Here is a 21,216-nt window from a genome sequence, read left to right as displayed (position 1 = left end):
GTAAGCTCATAAATTTTCTTATAATATAATTTTTTTGAAGTTCCAAAAATGTTTATTTTTCGTTTGAGAAATACGAAATATAATATAAACTTGTATTGAGAACTTGAACTTCCCAAGTTCATCCGGGGAAATCCCCATACGGGGAAAATGATTTGTTTACTCCAAAATTGATCCGAGGTGTTTTAATTTTTTCTTCTAGTCATTTTCAACGTAGCGGCATGTTGTTTGATTATTAATTTTGTAACTTAAATACAGGATGTTGGTTTTATATTCTGATCTTACAGACGCGCTGACAAATTTAGTCCGCCATTTCTAGTTTAGTCTACCAACTCTAAGTACCAATATTAAAACGAATGGATTATCATCACATCATCAAAACTCAGATGTAATGGAAGATCACAATAACATAGAAAATTCAGTGGGTGTTGAGAACTAAACAAACAGAAGTAACAGAGACGCGAAGAATAAAAAAAGAGGACGAAAACGATAATTCGTTGATGCTTTCCCTTTTCGACGTATTGTTAGGGTACATCACCAATCTGCAAAAAACAAAACTGATGATTCCCAATTGCTGATTAAAAATGAAAAACAAATAATCGACAACAGTGGTGAAAATTTGCTGATCACAATGAAACATCCTTCAGTGGTAGCAGATTTACTCATTTAAAATGTATCGGTGAACAGCGTAAAGGAGAGGAGGACAGGAAAACATTATGAATGTGGATGGTGGATTGTATACAGGTTGTAATCGATAAGTATGTGCAGGCGATTATGACGTTATTATTGCAGGTATCAAAAAACTTAAAACTGATATCGAAATTACTTTACCTAATGAGCAAAATGACAATAATAACTTTTTAAAAGTATAACGAGAAATATCTAAAAAATTTACTTTATACACTCCCATATCAAAAAGGGAAAATGGGACTAGTAGAAGTTAAATGTCTAATTCCGGCAAAAGACATGAATGCGGAAGATGCGGTTAAAAAAAATTAAATATTTGAAATACAATGCAAAAAATAACACTTTTGTCATAGATAAGAATCATGACTATTTTTTCTAAATTCAGGGACAACTAAACGTTGCAGAAGCAGAAGTCTGCTTATTTGCTGTTTGGACTGGAGTGAATCATTCGTTAAAAATAGAATATATAAAAAAGTATGTAACGTTTAGGCAAAATAAAATGATGGACCATTATCAAGATTTTACATAAATTGCCTACTGTCAGAATTGATTGATTCGAGACTTCAGCATTCGATGCCCATCAAGGACCCATCCTATATCATTCAAGCGATTGAAAAAAAAGAGATAAATCCAGTGCAACCGATAAAGCATCAGAATGCTAGCAAAAGATTTATTAGGTTTATCAATATAAATCTATATATTACACATAATATAATAAATCTGTAGAAGACGCGAAGACTGACATCCGCGCGGACGGAGTCGCGGGCGGAAGCTAGTCAGAAATAAATATCTTTTGTTTTCATTTAACACAAACATTACATTTTTTTTATAATAATATACAAAATTTGTTTATCCGTTTTATTAGTTAAACTGAACAACTTTCACTAAGAAACTTAGGTCGAAAAAAATGTATAGAGTTCTGCATTTTGTATGGAAAGCTTATTTTTTTTTATATTTCGTCCAAATTTCTTTGTAAAAGTTCATCAGTTATATAAACATGAAGTTGAACATATCAATAGAAAGTATTCGCAAATTTTGTGTACTGATAAAAAAAAATCACCCGGTGTAATTTTCACGAAAATTGTTTCAAATTGTCATTTTTGGTACTTATTACGAATATTAAATTATGCATACGAATGATTTAATTTTTAAAAATTAAGTGGAGCAACTTTCCCTTAGTACATTTGTATTATTTACATATAGGATGACAGGATGCATTTGTTTGCACTACTAGACCAAGCCCTTAAGTCAATTTGATTAATGTTGTCAATATTCGTTGCGTATCTCCTTGCAGAAAAATATGGCCCATTTTATGTCTGATCGCGCGGGGGTGAGGTAAGTTTAATTATGGCGGGAGGCGGAGAGTGTCCGTTCTGTAGCGTTTAGCTACTATTATGTATTCTGTGGCGATACTTTAAACTAAAATAATAAATTTCAAAATTATGATAATATTATATTGAAGTGTACAATGTGTAAAAATGTATTCTATATAATCGTTAATATATTAATAATCCATTTCGTAAAGTACGAGTATATTGGATAAGACCGAACTTTAAGATGCTTATTTGAATACAAATAACATATTTATTTTTTAACTATGTCTTCTACATTTTATTCAATTTACATCAAAAAAATTACAATATAACAATCAATTATATTTGTGTTTCTTTATATGTGTTCGAATAAACAGGTTATTAAACATTATCTTTTGCTATTACAGAGAAAACAGTAGCAACTCAACCTACGCAATTCGTTCAACAACCGATGCAGATTATTGCCACACCAAGCACATCGCAAGGTTAAATCTTATATTGAAAAATTCTAAATTTCTAATATTGTAGGGAAAAGAAATTGATCCCGATGAGATGTTTTTTTCGCTTAGCCACTAAAATATTTTACAAAATTGTTGTTGTTTATTCCATAAAGTAAATCCTGCTAATATTATAAATGCGAAAGTTTGAGAGAATGGATGAATGGGTGTTCGTTATTCTTTCACGCAAATACTACTGAACCGTTTATAATTGAAATTTGGTATGTAGGCTAACTGCATACCAAATTTAATGTAGACCCACAATAAGAACAGAAACGATGCGGATTTTTCTTAGAAAACGCGGGCGATGTCGCGGTTGGAAGTCTAGTACACAGTAAATTATTGTTTAAAACGAATAAATGTTATTGTTTCAGGAGGAATCGGATACATAACACAGAATATACCCGGTAATATGATGCAAAAAACTATTATTATAGTTCAAGGGCCAACTGGGGGCGGTCCTCTTACATTGACGGTATGTTTTGTTGTTTTAAGTATATAATATTTGATTTAATAATATAATCCGATATCATAATAGATATATGTAGAGATTGTCTAATCTAAAAATGAACGCCCCTCCACTGTGTTAACGCTCACATTCAAAGTACGTGTATAGACGCAATACACACAAATTGGTCTGCCTCATTGGTCGTTCAGTCCTCCAGTCCCGTCCATGCCCGAACGACAGGACCAGTTGGCCAACTAGTGCATAAATGACGCGATGCACGACAGAACGGACGTGTCATTCCGTACATAGCGCGCTCTCCCCGCCATACAATGCTAGGCACCTGAACTGATCGCCCGATTAGTTGACAAATCAGTGCGCGAGTGTCAAAGTTTGCAGTAGAATCGACGCGCGCACACATATAAAGTGGTTCAATAATTATTTGTCCTCACACATTGAAACAATTAAGTTTAGTGGAGGGGCGTTCATTTTTAGATTAGACAATCTCTACTCGATTTGTTATGAGATGAAATAGACAAGACTTAGAAAATAAAGGTTCCATTGGTAATTTTAATTAGTATGATTTATTTTATGTATTATAGAGTATTTATAATTTATAATAAATATTATTAATAATTGTTCCCATAAAAATAATATAATATAGGAAATCATATTTTAGTATAGAATAATAAACCAAGTGCTAACGTTTTATTCACTTCACTAGTCTTATCAACGTTTGACTGACATGACTTACCTACAACGTACCTTAAATATAATTGAAATGACTTCTAATTGTAAGTAATTCTTATAGTTTCTCACTAAAACTTCCAATGAAAATTTAGTCCCAAATATAGATTTAAGATAATTTAATTGCGCAAAGGTGAACAACCCGAGCGGCTTGGACGAGGCAACGCTAAACAATCTCATCGCACAGGCCACTGAGGCGATAACGCAACAACAGATAATTCAGGTTATTTAGCACTAGATGCTTATACTGGGAACACGTTTTTGCTTCCTTATTAACACTTCTATAGCACTTCTCACTTTTGGGCAAGTTTATGGCATTTTAAGGCTCTTTTTAGCTCATCCTGTAGCTGTTTGATCTCTTCGTTTATATTTTAATTCTTAAAGTAACGGTTTTAGGGTCGAAATTCTATTGCGGACGTGTACATGTTTATTAATAATTGATTATGGCCCTACTAATTCTTTTGCCTTCGCTTTCCTATAATGCACTCTTGCAAGATGTTTGAAATATTCCACGTATGTGATGTTCCATATTCCACGATTTTTCTTACTGTTTGGTCTTTTTACACGCTTTATATTAGCTTCACCTGTATGTTTGTATGTTTGTAACCGACTTCTTTGGGCGCGATTTTGACCCACTTTAAACGGTCAGATTTCGTTCAAACTTTGTAGATTTATTGAGGACCGATGACAATACACTAATTTGATAAAATTTTCTATTTTTTAGTTCGGTTTTCTATAAAAAGCGTGTTTTTTAGTTTTTTTAAACTATTATTATATTCTATCAAAATTTCAAGCATCTGCTAGTAACTATTGATTGTTTTCGTTCTTTATTGATCTTCTCTATATTTGTATATCCTTGGTACAGAATGACATAGAGTAAAAAAAATTGGCGTGTCATTATGCTTGGTCGTCATTTGGAATCAATTATGTATACTTACTTGAATTATTGACTCCTGAATGTGAATACAAATGTTTCTAATAAAACTAATAGGCATATTAATCTCGCTTTATGGTGACTAACTTAGACTAGTAAGATAAATTACGCTAGCGCTAATGAAAATCCCTTAATACAAACAATGCCGAATTATTCTTCTTTCTATTAACGTGGTATACAAGTTATTTAGTTTTTGGTGCTTACCATTATAGGTTATATTATATGCTATTACTAAGGCCATCTGATTATTTACTATTCTGATCATAAAAAAATAAAGTGAACAAGGGATATAATTTTATCTTGTTACAAGTAAACTTTTTAGTATTATATTTTTGCATTTTACACACATGACACTAGTAATAAATATATAATTTGCATAGTTATGTAATGGCTTATTTACTTATGTAGGCAGTAATCATTTATTTTAGGCAACTTATATGAATCTATTTAGTACATAGTTAGGTAGTTACACTTTAGATCTATTTCATGTCATATCACCCACATGAACTCTCATATAAAACGCATGATTTTTTGTACTTCATTTAATATATCTTACATATTTCACTAGTTTTATTGAGTCTGAATTTTTATGCAACATTTTTTTGTAGTTAAGGCTTAGGCTATATCTTTGTAAAATATTATTTTATCATAAAGCTTTAAATAGGCTTTAATTTCCCCAAATATATAAACTGTATTATTTTAAAACTTTTCAATAAAGATTTTTTTTTCTATTTTTCTAATACATATATGATAAGATGTAAGCAACACAATTAGGTATTGTTTTTAGAAATTAATTTAAGTTTTTTTTCACTGTTTGTTTGGTTCCGTTCTGTTATAATTAATTTGTTTGTAATGTAGCAGCTAGATTAAGTTATATAGATTTTACTAATAATAATATCTCTTGTGTATTTTCGTCCTATAAATCAGTATATTTATATATTTATGTGAACCAAATTTTTTAATTATTTATTATCTTATCAAACATTGTCTTTATTATATGCATTAAAAATATTAATATTATACTACTTATACTTAATTATTTAGAATGAGACTGAACTTATACATTAAATTTCTTAAAGAGTAGAATATAATTAAAATATCAATACCATCACCAACTATGTTAAAATTTTAGTGTCAATTTTATTTCTGATGTAAGAATCCACATAAACATAATGCATGCATAACTTCATGTCTATTTTTTTTAATAAGAGTTCGATAATTTTGCAAAACATATTGCAATGGAAAGAAAGGTAAAAAATGGTATAACACATTTTTATAGTACTATACCACCAAAATTCATCGATATTCTCAAACAAAAATTTGATACAGAACACCGGCGTGATACAATCAACGCAACGTGTGATTGTCAGTCAGCCGACACTCGTGAGCACGGCACAATCGATCGCCGTGGTGAAAACGGCACTTGCACAGGTGTCACGCACTTTTTTGCACTTTTATTAGTGCATGGGTAGTTGTAGATGTGTATGTTAGGCTCTGGCTGTAGGATATTTAAGTAAATGGTAATGTGTGATGTGTGATCAACCAACAGAGAGTGGGGGTAAGATTTTTTATGGATAAAGAAGCTAATTGGATGACACTCGTGAGCTCGGCACAGTGCATCGCCGTGGTGAAAACGGCACTAGCACAGGTGTCATGCACTTTTTTTAGTGCATAGATAGTTGTATTTTTTATTGTAGGATCAACCAATAGAGAGGGAATTTAAATTTCTAATGAAGAAGCTTATCAGATTTTATAATTAATTGGATAGTGAGGCGGGATTCGAACTGCCTAACCGTGGTAAAGATTTGTAGGGGTCTAATCATAAAATCTCTGTTGGTTGTATCATTACATTTCTATTCGTCATTAATAATGCCGAGCTATTTACTGTGCCGCTGTGCAAAATACTATGTAGATATTTAATGTGGATTTCTTGTATAATGATGTAAACGGGATTTAATTTACGTTTGTTAGAAGCTACTTTTTTATTTTTATTATTAGCTTATTTATTACCAAAATAAAGTGATTTAGCTTTAGTCTCCAATGTGCATGGTTAGGTAACAAATATGCCTGTTTTAAGATTATTATGTTATATTATATTTCGCCCTTTTTATTTTCTGCTCATGCTTGTATGTATGTATATGGTGATCAGGTCTTTTGGTAGTGGTATAGTTTATGTTTTACTTACATAGCTTTAAATGTTTAGGAAATATTTGTGGTGACAATGTTGTAATAGCTTTTATAGAAGAAGTCAAATACATATAAGAACCTACTTAACATATATGACTACGTTTACAGAATGCACCTCAAATAACGCCGAGTCAACAGCCTATTATAACAACACAGCCGCAACCTCACAAAGCACAGATTATAAACCAATCACAACCACAACAGATTGTTGTTACCCAAAAACAACCGCCCGCTCTAATAAGCACTTCAACCGGCAACCCTATAGTTGGCAACCAACAATTGTTGCAAGGCAACCAACAGATTATACAGGGCAACCAACAATTGTTGCAAGGCAACCAACAGATTATACAAGGCAACCAACAATTGTTGCAAGGCAACCAACAAATTATCGCGGTATCGAATAACCAGCAGATAATAGTGAATGCGCCGTTGAAACAGAATGTGCATAGAGTTGTTCAACAACCGCAGAGGAGTCAGATTACTACAGCGACAGTTAGTACTCCGACTGCTATACAAAGTGACACGAAAACGGTTGTGACGCAGAGCGCTGCTGTAAGTATGGATCTATGTCTAACTGCTCAAACTCAAACTCAAACATTTATTTATTCAATTAGACTTCTTCTAGAAGCACTTTTGAAACGTCATTAGGTACATATTTTTAACATTTACCACCGATTCGGAAAGGAGTATCTACGGAGAAGAATCGGCAAGAAACTCCATAGTTGCTCTTTTTAATCATGTCAGTTTTACAATTTTACAAATTACATATGTAACATCATATTATATTATAGTAATATGCCAAAGATAAAATGCTAACATACTTAAATACTTTCTATTTGAAATAACTAGTCTCTAGAATGGTGTATTGTTTCCTTTGTGAAATAAGATGTGAGAGAAAGAGACGTACAAAAGTGAATTAAATATGACTCTCTAAATGTGTTTAGACACAAAACTGTTAGAGATGTTTTCCAAACGAAGATTCTTTGCAATTAAGATCGAATTATTGTGTAACTTATTCTTTAACTAGGATAGGTTAACGTTATTAATTTACCTTAGCCTTCAAGGAATCGATGGCTGAGTTATATTTTCAATACTAAATAGCCTACATCGTATTGCGCGGTTGCATGAACAATTACAGTAATTTTGATCTATTCTGGGTAGTACTTCTCATAATAGGAGCAAAATAATGCATATTAGAAGATACTTTAACTGTTTAAATAAATGGTCAATCAAAGATTTCAGTTACTGTATTGTGTGGTTTTAGAAACCAAACCAGCCTATGATGCGGCAAGTGATAACCCGCCAACCTGTGATGGTCGGGAACACGAAAATCGGCGACAAGGAGACTATTGTCGCTCAGCCCGTTACAGAAGTAATATATTTTATAGTTCTATATTATAGTACTATGTATATGTGTACTATATAGTAGTTAGAGATATCTGTTATATTTGTTGTTTATGGTATATGGGGAGAAAATGAGCAGACGTATCGCCTGGGGCTAAAGTGTGTTGCTACCCTTAAAAATTATTGAGATTTCTTAATAAGATAACACGTGGTTATTAAAATTTTTAACTCACTTCAATATCCCTTTTTGGCTTGTGTAAATCGTGAATTATTTTTTAGTTAAGTACTTTTATCAAGTAGAAGTGTCTTGATATTTTTGCTTTTTAAGTCCAAAAAGAAATTTTAATTTGTATTTTAGCAAAAACCACCGGTACCGTCAGCAACGCCACCGCCGACAGCGGCTGCCAGTACTCAAGAAGATACCCCTTGGATATGCCATTGGAAGGGATGTGGGAAGTTAGTTATTTTACCTTATGTTTTAAGTTATTTTTGTAAGTTTTCCTATTAAAAATTTAAGATTATTGCCACGTGTCTCTTCTTAAAAATGCAATGCACTGCTTTTTGTCATTGTTAATGTCAAAATTTATTAAACTAATTTTGTGATTTTTTTCTCCTGTCGTTCCGGCTTTAACTTCTTTGTTGAGCATTAGCATAGCCTTCATTTAGCATCCATGTTGAGCAGAGGCGGCTCGTGACAAAATTTTATGGGTGTTCACTTGAAATAAAACACTGAAAATACGTGGTGTAAAGCAGTACATTTATCAAAAAAATTACTTATAAAGGAAATACATACGTCTTTCTTTTTGGTGTGCAAAAATATCTATAACTTAAAGCGACATGACATTCGTAAATGTCTGTTGTTGCTTTCATCACAACCATACAACCACGGTGTTTTCACATAATATTGTTCGGATTTAAACACACGCGTATATTATGTTTTCGTTTTTGTCGTACATTTTTGCGTAAGGTCACACCCCGGACACTCCATACAAAATGATCGTTTTGACAGTCACACTGTAGAGACTGCAAATGTGTGTGTTAACGCTTTATGGTTGGCACATTTGTGACTAGCGTAAAAAAAAATTCGCGTTTTTCTGATGAAATACATCCGTAAACAGCACAATATCTAACCATTTTCTACGAAAAACGATAATCACAAATCCAAAATAATAAAATTACTTTAAGTCAATTTGATTAATGTTGTCAATCTTCGTTGCGTATCGTCCTTGCAGAAAAATATGGCCCATTTTATGTCTGATCGCGCGGGGGTGAGGTAAGTTTAATTTTGGCGGGAGGCGGAGAGTGTCCGTTCTGTAGCGTTTAGCTACTATTATGTATTCTGTGGTAAGGTCAAGGTCAGGCCGTGGCAGTCCCTGCTTTCAATTCAAGCCGAATTTGTAACGTTTTAACACACTTTTTAATGAACGCCACATTATAATTGTTCATTTTCACACTCACAAGTAATACTGATAACTACAGACTATTTCAACACGTATCTTATGATTTTAATTAGAAAATTCCCGAATTTGCATTCGCGCGCGTGCATTGAAGTTGACTCGAGAGTCGAGTGTTTGTTTATAATATAGAGAGTGGCAATGTCGCGCGCGGCGGTAAAAACGAACCGGCAACGTTTGCGGGAGCGGCGCACCGAATTTTGCTATCTTTCCATAGAAAATCTTCTGTTTCACGCGCGCAGGGCACTGGCAAACCATCTCTTTCACTCCTATTGGATTTCGTATTAGGAAATGTACTAAATATTTTTTCATTGGAGCGCAATCGTGAGCGCTCCCCTTCGCGCGTTACTGTATAAATACAGTATTATTCAAGTGTATGGAAATTGGAATGATGGAATGATGGATATATTCATTGGTATTGACAGTAGATTTTTACGATTACGATTGATTTTAAGGTGGATGTTCCGACCGTCCCTCCATACATTTTTGATTACCTCTAAACACTTAACACAGACACTATTTCTTTAAAACTAATCATTTTATCACTTCTCTATAATGAAATGTGTGCGCGTTCGACCTTTTTAATCAATAATTTACAATATTTACTTAGAAAAACAACAGTAAAATACCGGAAAAATTTGACACTTCTACAGTAGTGTGCGTGACTTTTGCCAAGCGAAACACGACATAAAGCACGACATCTAGCGCATAGACTATATACTTATTACAGATCTAGCGCGTCAATGTCTAAACGAAAGGCGATGTTTAGACATTGACGCGCTAGATGTCGTGCATCCGCGTTCGTTATCTTATACATAATGAGCATAATTCTAATAAATCAAAGTTCTGTGTAAAAAATAAAACCGGCCAAGTGCGAGTCGGGCTCGCGCACAAAGGGTTCCGTAGCAGCAAATATAATAAATTACAGTTAAATCAACCTATCTCAAAAACTATAAGAGATACTTTGATCAAACCAAAAATCGTTGAAAGAGTTAATTAGCATGCATCACCTCTATTTTTTTTAGAATTTTATACCCCGTAGTTATAAAAATAGAGGGGGGGGGACATACTTTTTACGACTTTGAGAGCTGATATCTCAAAAACCGTTCACTTTAAGAAAAATGTTTTTTAGAAAACTTTATATCATTTTAAAAGACCTTTCCATTGATACCCCACACGGGTATGTACATCGAAAAAAAAAATTTCATCCCTCAGTTACATGTATGGGGGGCCCCACCCCCAATTCTTTTTTTTACTATTTAGTGTCATATTTTTGTAGCGGTTCATACAACACATATTCCCATCAAATTTCATCACTGTAGTACTTATAGTTTCCGAGTAAATCGGCTGTGACAGACGGACAGACGGACAGACGGACATGACGAAACTATAAGGGTTCCGTTTTTGCCATTTTGGCTACGGAACCCTAAAATTGAGTAATTTCATTTCCAATCGTTCAAAGAAAATAACAATAAAATAAAATAAAACTAATGACCTTAGAAACTATGTTTTTTTTTGTAAACGAATAAAATTGAAACGAATAAAACGAATGCAAATTCGGGGATTTTCTAATTATTGCTAAATAATAATTGAATTCGTTTTGAAATAGGTACTCTATAATTTTTAGTGTATAAATAGACATTTATAATGTGGTGCTCATTTTTTTTGTACTGCTAACGCTATTGTAGGTACCTATTTTCGTTGTTTTATTTCAAGTGAACACGGCCATACAATTTTGTCACGAGCCGCCTATGATTGTAGGTACTTTTGTTAGGCTCCTTCGCTCAGCTCCTTCGTCGTCCGCGTCGCGTCGGCTCGAAAGTTCTTGATTTCATTGTCACGCGCTATGATTTGCGCGCGGATTTTCTTGTGTTGTGAATTTATTTTTGTATTATTATTATTATTTTTTTATTTTTATTTTATTGATTCAAATAAAATATTTCACTAGTATGCATTTGAGACTATATTGTATTATGTATAATTTATCGTAGGTATAGTTATTCTTATAACGCAGTTATATTTTCGGTGGGACAATTTGACCCGTGATTTTTCTGAAATATCACCACGTTGCAAATCACATCAATCATACACACGTATGACGAAAGTATAGTGGCTAACATTGACTCATCAGTTCATCACTGAAACCAGTGATAAATCAGTACCTATATCATATTGTGTTTGAATATTTTTAAACAATGATATAAGTATACAATTATTATAAATCGATAAACTATCAAAGTAATCACAAACTTGCAAACATTGGTAAAATATGCTTTAGCGAATTTTCAGACTGACACACAATTTTATTACTTAGTTTGTTTTAGCAAAGTAGGTAAGTACCTACTCCGTTTACGTCACGCGTCGGCCGTCGCGTCGTTGAAAACGGTGCACCCAGGTCCCAGAAACAAACATACCTAATTACCTAATTCAGTTACAATCCTTCTTTTGTTCCAATACGATTTTTTTCCTGATAGCTAATAGCAAAACCATATGTTACTTTGTTTTCGTAAATATGTTTTTCACCTTCCTGGTTATTTTCACATAATGAAATATAATAAAAAAATAAATAGTGTATTAGATTTGTTATTGTATCTTGTATACGAATTATTCTTACTTGTTGGTTATGAAATGTTCAAATAAGTACCTATTGAAATAATTTACTGTTACAAATCATTAGTGTTATTAGTTTTGAGTGAATAGGCATGGATCAGAAATTCAGAATATTATATGCTGCTAACTACTCAAATACATACATGTTTTGATAAAAAAAAAACAATAGTGTAAGTACTAATGTAATAAAATAAAACTGCGTTTTATTGTAATCAATTTATTTTATTTATTTATTTATTTTCCAAAATTAATGATGAATAAAATAGTTTACGCCAACAAATATGTATAACTTTTATTTTTATAACAATCGTTCATACCGTAGCAGGTAGCGTTTTGAGTCTCACGCAACGTTGCCATTCCTTTAGTACAAACACTATGGATACCTACGCGTAGGTACGCTCGCGAATGCAAATTCGGTGATTTACTAATTATTGATAATCATTGAATTCGTTTTGAAATAGCCTGTACTTTGTAATTTTTAGTGTTATAGACATTTATAAAATGTGGTGCTCATTTTTTTTTTGTAATAAATTATCCTGCTACGCTATTGTATTTTCGTTGTTTTATTTCAAGTGAACACCCATACAATTTTGTCACGAGCCGCCTCTGGCCTCTGGGTGAAATCAACCAGTCAAATGATTTTTGTTCTAATTGTATTTTGGTAGTAGTTTGTTTAGAATTTACATTACCATTGTTTAATTTTTATTTTGTATTTGCAGTAAAATAAAAAGATGAAAAACTTCATTAGGTATATTGTACGACACCTCACTCTGAATCGCGCTAGCGAAATTTTTTCGTTACAGAGCACATATACAACTTTCGGACAATCTTCATTGAGGCCGGCCGGCAAATCGAGTATGTCGAGAAACTTCACTTATTCGATGGAGGTATTCTACCTTCCTTCCTCCACAGTTGTGGGACCCCGACGTGCATTGAACACGCAGCTTTCTGATACTAGTAGCTAAAATCAATACCACAGATATGTCTTTGATTAAAACCATAATAATATTTTTACCTATTATTTTACTAAAAGTCGAGTGCATCGAAATCGAAATCGTAAATATGTTTTTCACCTTCCTGGTTTTTTTTCCATAGTAAATAGTGTTTTTGATTTGTTGTTGTATGAATAATTATTCTTACTTGTTGGTTATGAAATGTATATTGAAATAATTTACTTTTACAAATCATTAGTGATATTAGTTTTGAGTGAAAATGCTTGGATCAGCATAATATCATATTATTTTGCTACTTCAAATACATGTTTTGATAAAAAAAAAACAATAGTGTAATGTAGGTAATAAAATAAAACTGCGTTTTATTGTAGGTAATCAATTTTGACATTATTTATTTCCCAAAATTACAATAAAATAGTTTACGCCTACAAATATAACTTTTATTTTTATAACAATCCTACTTCCTACTAATGCGAAAGTTTGTGAGGATGTGTATGTGTGTGTTTCACGCAAATACTACTGAACCGATTACAATGAAATTTAGCACACATATAGAACGTAACTTGGAAACATTGAATAGGTTTTATCCCGGAAACCCCACGGGAACGGGAACTATACGGGTTTTTTTTTGAAAATGCGGGCGGAAAGCTAATCGTTCATAATATAAACCGTAGCAGGTGGCGTTTTGAAGTTTTGTCTACCCATACAGAAAAATGAAAACCACAGGAGATTGCCCAAGTGACTATGGCACTTGGTATCGCAATCAAACTTATTGTGTCAAGATGAAATATAGCTCAATTTAAAGCTTGATGTTAGTACTTTTAGATATGATTATAGTTTTTATGTAAATAAGCCGCAGTTCGCGACAATAAAAATAAAACAATAGTTTTATTCAACACTTCAAAAAACTACTTAATCGAGTTTAAACTAACGATGAACGTTAAGTTTTACATTTATTACATAGGTAATATTTTAATTTACAAGACAAATGTGAAAAGTAAATCGTAATTTAAACATTATTTCAAAATAACATCGAACAATGCGTCGAACACATTCATTTGACATTTCAAATAGAAACTATGACATATGACGTTTGCAAGAGAGATAGATATAGGTATGTGTCAAAACAAAACTTTTACTTTTATTTCTATTTATTCGGTATAATTACAACTTAATAGTGATAAATATGATCATTATAAATACAAATAGGAATTAACAATATCACGAACACGTGACACAACTAGTATTTTACCGATTCCATACGTAGTCATACATGTTTCAAAAGAAAAACTTTTACTTTTACTATTATTTCAATTTATCCGGTTTAATTAAGACTTAATATTGATACATATGATCATTATAAATACAAATAGGAATTAACAATATAACGAATACGTGGCACAACTAAAATTTTACCGACACCACCCGTGGTCATTCTCCTTTGTGGGTCATTTGTAACAGGATGGCGGTTCTACAGCGAAAAAAGAAAAATGATGGTCAGAACGCTGATACCGGATACCTTAAGATACTGTAATATAAAATATTACTAGATTAGATAAAATATTATAGGTAGTATCTTCACCGTGTGTGACGCGCTTTACATTCACGCCATCTAGAGTTAAATCTTTATCATTTTTGTATACGTCTGTGTGTATAAACGACCCTGTATGCAATGACAGATGTTAAAACGCATAATTTTACCGAATTGGGTGGATTTTAAGGCAATGATATAACATATTTCAATAAAATATAATATTCAGTAACCGCCATGACTATTCCTAGGTTTGATGACTATTCCAATTACGCAAAAACTCAAATAAACTAGAAATGTAGAATTCAGCGCCATCTAGCGGGACATTGGCTGGGAACAGATCGTAGCAATCACCTTAAATAGTAATAATTAATATTAATAATGAAATTAAGGAGTATGATTTTATATAATTATTTATGGGAGTTCACTGCACCAGCGCTCCTTAGGGCGAGCTGCCTCTGATGTTGAGTGACTTATATGTATTAGTATAACGTATATTCATAATAGTTAAAGATCGAATAATCCATACTATAATAATATTATAATATTATTGTATTATAAATGCGATAGTAACTCTGTCTGTCTGTCTGTTACTCAATCACGCCTTAACTACTGAACCAATTTGCATGAAATTTGGTATAGAGATATTTTGATACTCGAGAAAGGACATAGGATAGGTTTTATCCCGGAAATCCTACGGGAACGGGTTTTTCTTTGAAAACGCGGGCGAAGCCGCGGGCGGAAAGCTAGTACATAATATATCTCCAATTCCTAAAAAATCAGAAATTATAATTAACATGAAAAATGTGTTATTCCAGAACGTTCGGCAGCGCATCATGCGTATTCACACACGCGGCACGTGCCCATTGCCCTGGGGCCGCTGGGGCCTCCGGGGCCTCTGGGGCCTCTGGGGCCTCCGGTGGGGACATGCCGTGCATGTGGCTGGATTGTGATAGGGTCCCTAGGAAGACCTTTGCGCTGTTGAACCATTTGAACGATAAGCATTGTACACCGCAGGTAAGTTCTCGAAATCATAATTGATACGGTTAATATAAAATATGTTACGTATGATATTATATACTTCTTGCTGTCCGCATAGCTTTGTTAGTAATCTATAAAATAAAGTGCCAGTATTTTAAGTTCTAATGCTAAAACAAATGCAGTATTTTTTTTATTGAAAATTTCAATAATCTCAATACATGAAATTTTTATTCTATTTGCTATTTTATTTCGAGTACAGTAGAGTTTATGTGTATGCATTGCAAAGCCTTTATTTTATTTGATGTTTTGTTACGAGTATTATTATGTGTAATAGAGTTTACGTGTATGTACTCGCCATGTCAACGCGCGTGCACTACGCGTCCTCTGTGTTCCCTATATTCTATTTGCTGTTTTGTTTGTGTATTTCAATTTATATGTATTTCAAAGCCTTTATTCTATTGAATGAATGAATGAAAAATTCTTTATTGAACACCATATAATAATTTAAAACACCTAATAACTTATTTAACAATGTACAGAGGGTATCTATTTTGTGTTTTCTTTGGTGTACAGTACAATTTATGTGTATGAATTGCAAAGCCTTTATTCTATCGAATGAATGAATGAATGAAACATTCTTTACTGTACACCATATAGGATAATTTAAAACACCTAATAACTTATTTAACAATGTACAGAGGGTATCTATTTGTTTTCTTTGATGTACAGTACAATTTATGTGTATGAATTGCAAAGCCTTTATTCTATCGAATGAATGAATGAATGAAAAAATCTTTATTGTACACCATATGGGACAATGAGGTGATATAAACAACAACAAGGGGTATCTGTTTTGTGTTTTCTTTAGTGTACAGTACAATTTATGGCCATTTACTGCTAATTCCCAGGCATTAAAAGCGATCTACAACTCGCGGCGGCACGCGGCGGCCGAGCCGGAGCCGAGCCGGCCCGCGTCGGTCGCGTACCCGCCCAACGCGGCACTCGCCGCGCTCAACAAGCACGCGGCCGATCTGTTCAACCCGCGCGAGCTGATGGTGAGACACTTTATACCAGTTTATTGTGCACTTTTTGACAAACCAAGTTAAGCACTTTATAATTTGAGACGTCTTTAAAATCGGTAAATACACGGGGAACTATTTCAAAAAAAGAGAAAAAAGTGAAACTTCTTTCGCAAGACTCAAAAATACCAAAATTATCGCCTTTCTCCATGACGTTCCCGATCGGATTCGACGCGGACACCTTCAAGAAAAGGGCATATTTATACTTCAAAGGCCGGCAACACATTCGAGGTGGCCCTAACATCGCGAATGTTTATGTCCGCTTTCCACTTTCCATCAGTAACCCGCCAGCTTGTGCGCCTGTTTAAGCGATAAAAAAAATGACGGTATTGCCATGACCTTGAAATTTCACTCTCAATGCGCCTAAAGTTAAAGTTTCACTTCAAAAAGTTAATCTGTAACTTTTTGACGTGGTGCGAGCTGACAGTAAAACACTATGACGTGAAAATTCTTAAGGGATAAGGGATATTACATTGCATTAATAATTCATTTTAGATGGTCTTCGGTAAGGTATATTTACTAATGGAAAAAAATAAAAATTCTTATTTATGGATAGGAATTTCAAAATATCATTTTATAATCTTATGAATATATTTTTTGTGTATGATGTCTTTCATTGCAGTAACTTTGACGTTACTGCACTGGTTGTCAAGTTTTTATTTTTATTTGCACTATTATAATTTATGCACGATTGCTTATTTCATATATCATTTTCGAGTAGTTCAATTTTTTGTTGCAAGTTACTTTTGTTGTCACTTGTCATCGTCTGTTACCCCAAATTCAACAAAAATAGAATAGATCTTTCGTCTTTAATAATTTTTATATTAAATTAGATTGTATTGCAAACATTTTACTTTGTCTTTCATTATTTATTCAAATTTTGGTCCTTTGAGTCGGATATCAAAATAATAAAGATCTAAAAAGTAAAAAATAGTCATTTAGTTTATATAATTGAACCGAACGCACACCAACGCATTACTAACGCGTCTAACATACGTTTGTGTGCGTGCAGCACACGGCCGACACTCGTGCGCCGGATAATGGGGTGAGATTCACACGTTTTTACACTTTATGTGAATTGGCTTAGAGTATAATTTGTATTGTATTATTGTTGTGGAAATTTTTGTCTCTAAATAATAATATCTGGAAAGTCGAGCATTTAATTTATCTCTGTGCGAGTCGTTAGTAATAGACTGACCGTAGACAATGACATTTTTTTTATTCCTACAAATTTTTTATAAATGTACACTTAGAAATTATAATGTTTTTGAAAATGTTTGAAAACTACCACTATTATTTACATTCCAAGTACCGTACAATCTCTGTAAATGGAAATAAAACCGTTAAAAAGGAATATTTTTGAACATTGACATCTTCTTAATTATACAGTAATAACTCATAATATGAGAATGAATAGAATGCATGAATTATTGAATTTTAAGCCTTTTCACATAAATGTTGCTTGTGTGTTGTTTTGTGCGATGGTTTTGTTTGTTTATGTTCTCTGTTTAAGTTGCCTTTTATTTGTTAAATTTATTTTAATCGTAATTTTATTTTTCATTTTGTTTAAAAAGTGTGGGTATCACCCTTAACACTGACGAAAAATAATAACTTAAGAAGTAAATACATATTTCAAGGTTTTCTACAAACCTTAACTAATGAATAAAATTCTTTGCATGATTGTAATAAATAATAGTATTAAAATATAACTAAAATATATAGGTAAGCTAGCTCCAACACGTTAGCGATGTAACAAAAAATATTTTTTATAAAACATATGATAAAGTTTTTATATGTTGATACAGGATGAAAATGAAGGACCAGTGACGAAGAGCATACGTTTAACAGCGGCCCTTATTTTGAGGAATATCGTGATTTATTCAAACACTGGAAGACGGTAAGATAATTCTTGATGAATTTTTAATTTTAGGTATCAGAGTATACTGGTTCGTAAGGTGACGTAAATTCCAATAGTTCTAATTCTATTTATTACGACATATTGAAGGTCTGCACTTACAGTTCTTAAAAAATAAACCTGATTCCCTTGATTTCTTAATCATTTTAAAACGATTGACATAACGTTTCGTTTATCCTGTAAAGAAATTCGTTATTTTAAAACCAACTATCATTCTATGTTTTATTTAGTTTGCAAAGATTTCCTCAAAATTAGATTCAATAGATCAAATATATCCATTTACACTGTGACTAAAATTTCAGAATCCTGCGTCAATACGAAGCCCATTTAGCCGCCATTGCTCTGAGCAACGTGGAAGCTTCTAGAACGATCTCGCAAGTTCTATTCGACATGAACAATATATGAGAGTCGGCCAATGGGCAAGAGCCCTCAGACAATGTGTGATGTGCGATAATGTGTTTTATAACTGTGTATTAAGGATGAAACTTGCATGAATGTTTGTTTAAAGAACTGTAATCGAAAATGTGTTTTATTACTGCGTAGTAAGGATGGAACTTGCATGACTGTTTAAGGAACTACAATAGGTAATGGATGCACAAATGTTTGTAACAATAAAAATCCTATATAGATGTGAAATTTTGTCCTAAATGATTTTCTATCGTTCATATTCCTTTGATGTTTTTTTTCGTATGGGCGGCTGCTACATTATCTATACTTTATTTTGTTTGATATTGATGATATTATTAATAAACCAGTTTCAATTTTATGATCGGTTAACTGATGACAGTAATCAGAGGCGGCTCGCCCTAAGGAGCGCTGGTGCAGTGAACTCCCATAAATAATAATAATAAAATCATACTCCTTAATTTCATTATTAATATTAATTATTACTATTTAAAATCAATTGTAATCGTAAAAAAATACTGTCAATACCAATGAATATATCCATCATTCCATCATGCCATACACCTGTTTATTACTGTATTATGTAACGCGCTAAGCCGAGCGCTCACGATTGCGCTCCAATGAAAAAAGATTTAGTACATTTCCTAATACGAAATCCAATAGGAGTGAAAGTTTGCCAGAGTCCTGCGCGTGAAACAAAAGATTTTCTATGGAAAAATAGCAAAATTCGGAGCGCCGCTCCCGCAAACGTTGCCGGTTCGTTTTTACCGCCCGGGCGCCCGTACACAGGACAGCGATTGCGCGCGACGTTGCCACTCCTATATAAACAAACACTCGAGTCAACTTGAATGCACGCGCGCGAATGTAAATTCGGGAATTTTCTAATTAAAATCATAAGATACGTGTTGAAATAGCCTGTAGTTATCAGTATTACTTGTGAGTGTTAAAATGAACAATTATAATGTGGCGTTCATTAAAAAGTGTGGTAAAACGTTACAAATTCGGCTTGAATTGAAAGCTAGGGGACCGCCACGGCCTGAACTTGACCTTACGCAAAAATGTACGACAAAAACGAAAACATACACGCGTGTTTTTAAATCCGAACAATATGTGAAAACACCGTGGTTGTGTGGTTTCGATGAAAGCAATAAACTATTTTGTTTTCCGTGTCTTTTATTTGAAGCGGGCGCGGCCGGCGGAGGTGAGAGTGCTTGGACTGAAACGGGCGTTGACTTAGCTCATCTTTCAATCAAGAAGAAAAAACATTCACAATCTCGGTATCATTTGTTGAATGAACTGCAATTGGCGTCTATCGGACGACAAGACATTCGTAAAGCGACAGTAAAAATGATTCCGCGTACCGAAAGTCAATACGCGAGTTCAATGACCGTTGAGACATATGTTTTTTAGAAAACTCAAAACTTAAAAACGAGCTAGTGGTTATTTACAGCAGGGAAGATTTCCATAACGCTGATGGTGCGATAGCTTTACTGCAACACTTCATAGAGTTCAACCTGGAGTCAGTTTTTGTCGAAAGTATTAAATTATTAAAATTAATTTGTACAATACCGATGACCTCGGTCGAAAGTGAGCGCTGCTTTTACACCCTAAATAAAGTGAAAACTTTTACGCGTAATAGCATGACACAGGACCGTATAAATGCATTGTGCATGATATAAATAGAAAAACGACTGATTAATCAGATATCTGATTTTCACAAAAAAAGTATAGATATTTTTGCACACCAAAAAGAAAGACGTAAGTAGATGTATGAATTTCCTTTATAAGTATTTTTTTTAATAAATTGTACTGCTTTACACCATGTATTTTCAGTGTTTTATTTCAAGTGAACACCCATTAAATTTTGTCACGAGCCGCCTCTGACAGTAATAATGATTATTGTATACATAAATTATGTAGGTTTATCGATGATACAAATTGATAATACTGTAAATTATGATAAGCCCGCGACTGCAACTGCATACTGACTTGTAACTATGGATTTTTTTCTGTAATTAAAGAGCGTGTGAGCCGAGCATACGTGCCAGAAGTGAAACTTCTTTGGCAATATTTAAAAATCGTCGCCTTACTCCATGACGTGACGGTATTGCCATGACGCAATCTTGAAATTTTACTT

The 21,216-nt window shown here is 33.2% G+C and overlaps 1 protein-coding gene across 1 annotated transcript in view; it reads left to right on the top strand.

Annotated features, from left to right (window-relative positions):
* Positions 1 to 21,216, top strand: part of Bap170 (Brahma associated protein 170kD) — a 38,484-nt gene extending 17,268 nt beyond the window's left edge. Inside the window, exons 26-36 of the mRNA XM_090116611.1 lie at positions 2,405 to 2,482; positions 2,869 to 2,969; positions 3,820 to 3,909; positions 5,950 to 6,051; positions 6,916 to 7,359; positions 8,072 to 8,179; positions 8,510 to 8,607; positions 15,518 to 15,716; positions 16,589 to 16,735; positions 18,565 to 18,656; positions 18,977 to 21,216. Of these exons, the coding sequence (XP_089972737.1) occupies positions 2,405 to 2,482; positions 2,869 to 2,969; positions 3,820 to 3,909; positions 5,950 to 6,051; positions 6,916 to 7,359; positions 8,072 to 8,179; positions 8,510 to 8,607; positions 15,518 to 15,716; positions 16,589 to 16,735; positions 18,565 to 18,656; positions 18,977 to 19,079 (1,562 nt within the window). The 3' untranslated portion in view covers positions 19,080 to 21,216. The remainder of the gene's footprint in view (positions 1 to 2,404; positions 2,483 to 2,868; positions 2,970 to 3,819; positions 3,910 to 5,949; positions 6,052 to 6,915; positions 7,360 to 8,071; positions 8,180 to 8,509; positions 8,608 to 15,517; positions 15,717 to 16,588; positions 16,736 to 18,564; positions 18,657 to 18,976) is intronic.

This window comes from Colias eurytheme, chromosome 26 (assembly GCF_061535395.1).
Source record: "Colias eurytheme isolate Ceu_HAF_F1 chromosome 26, ilColEury1 Martin Lab GWU primary, whole genome shotgun sequence".
In the NCBI taxonomy this organism is placed as follows: domain Eukaryota; kingdom Metazoa; phylum Arthropoda; class Insecta; order Lepidoptera; family Pieridae; genus Colias; species Colias eurytheme.
This window is presented reverse-complemented; position numbering and strand designations above follow the sequence as displayed.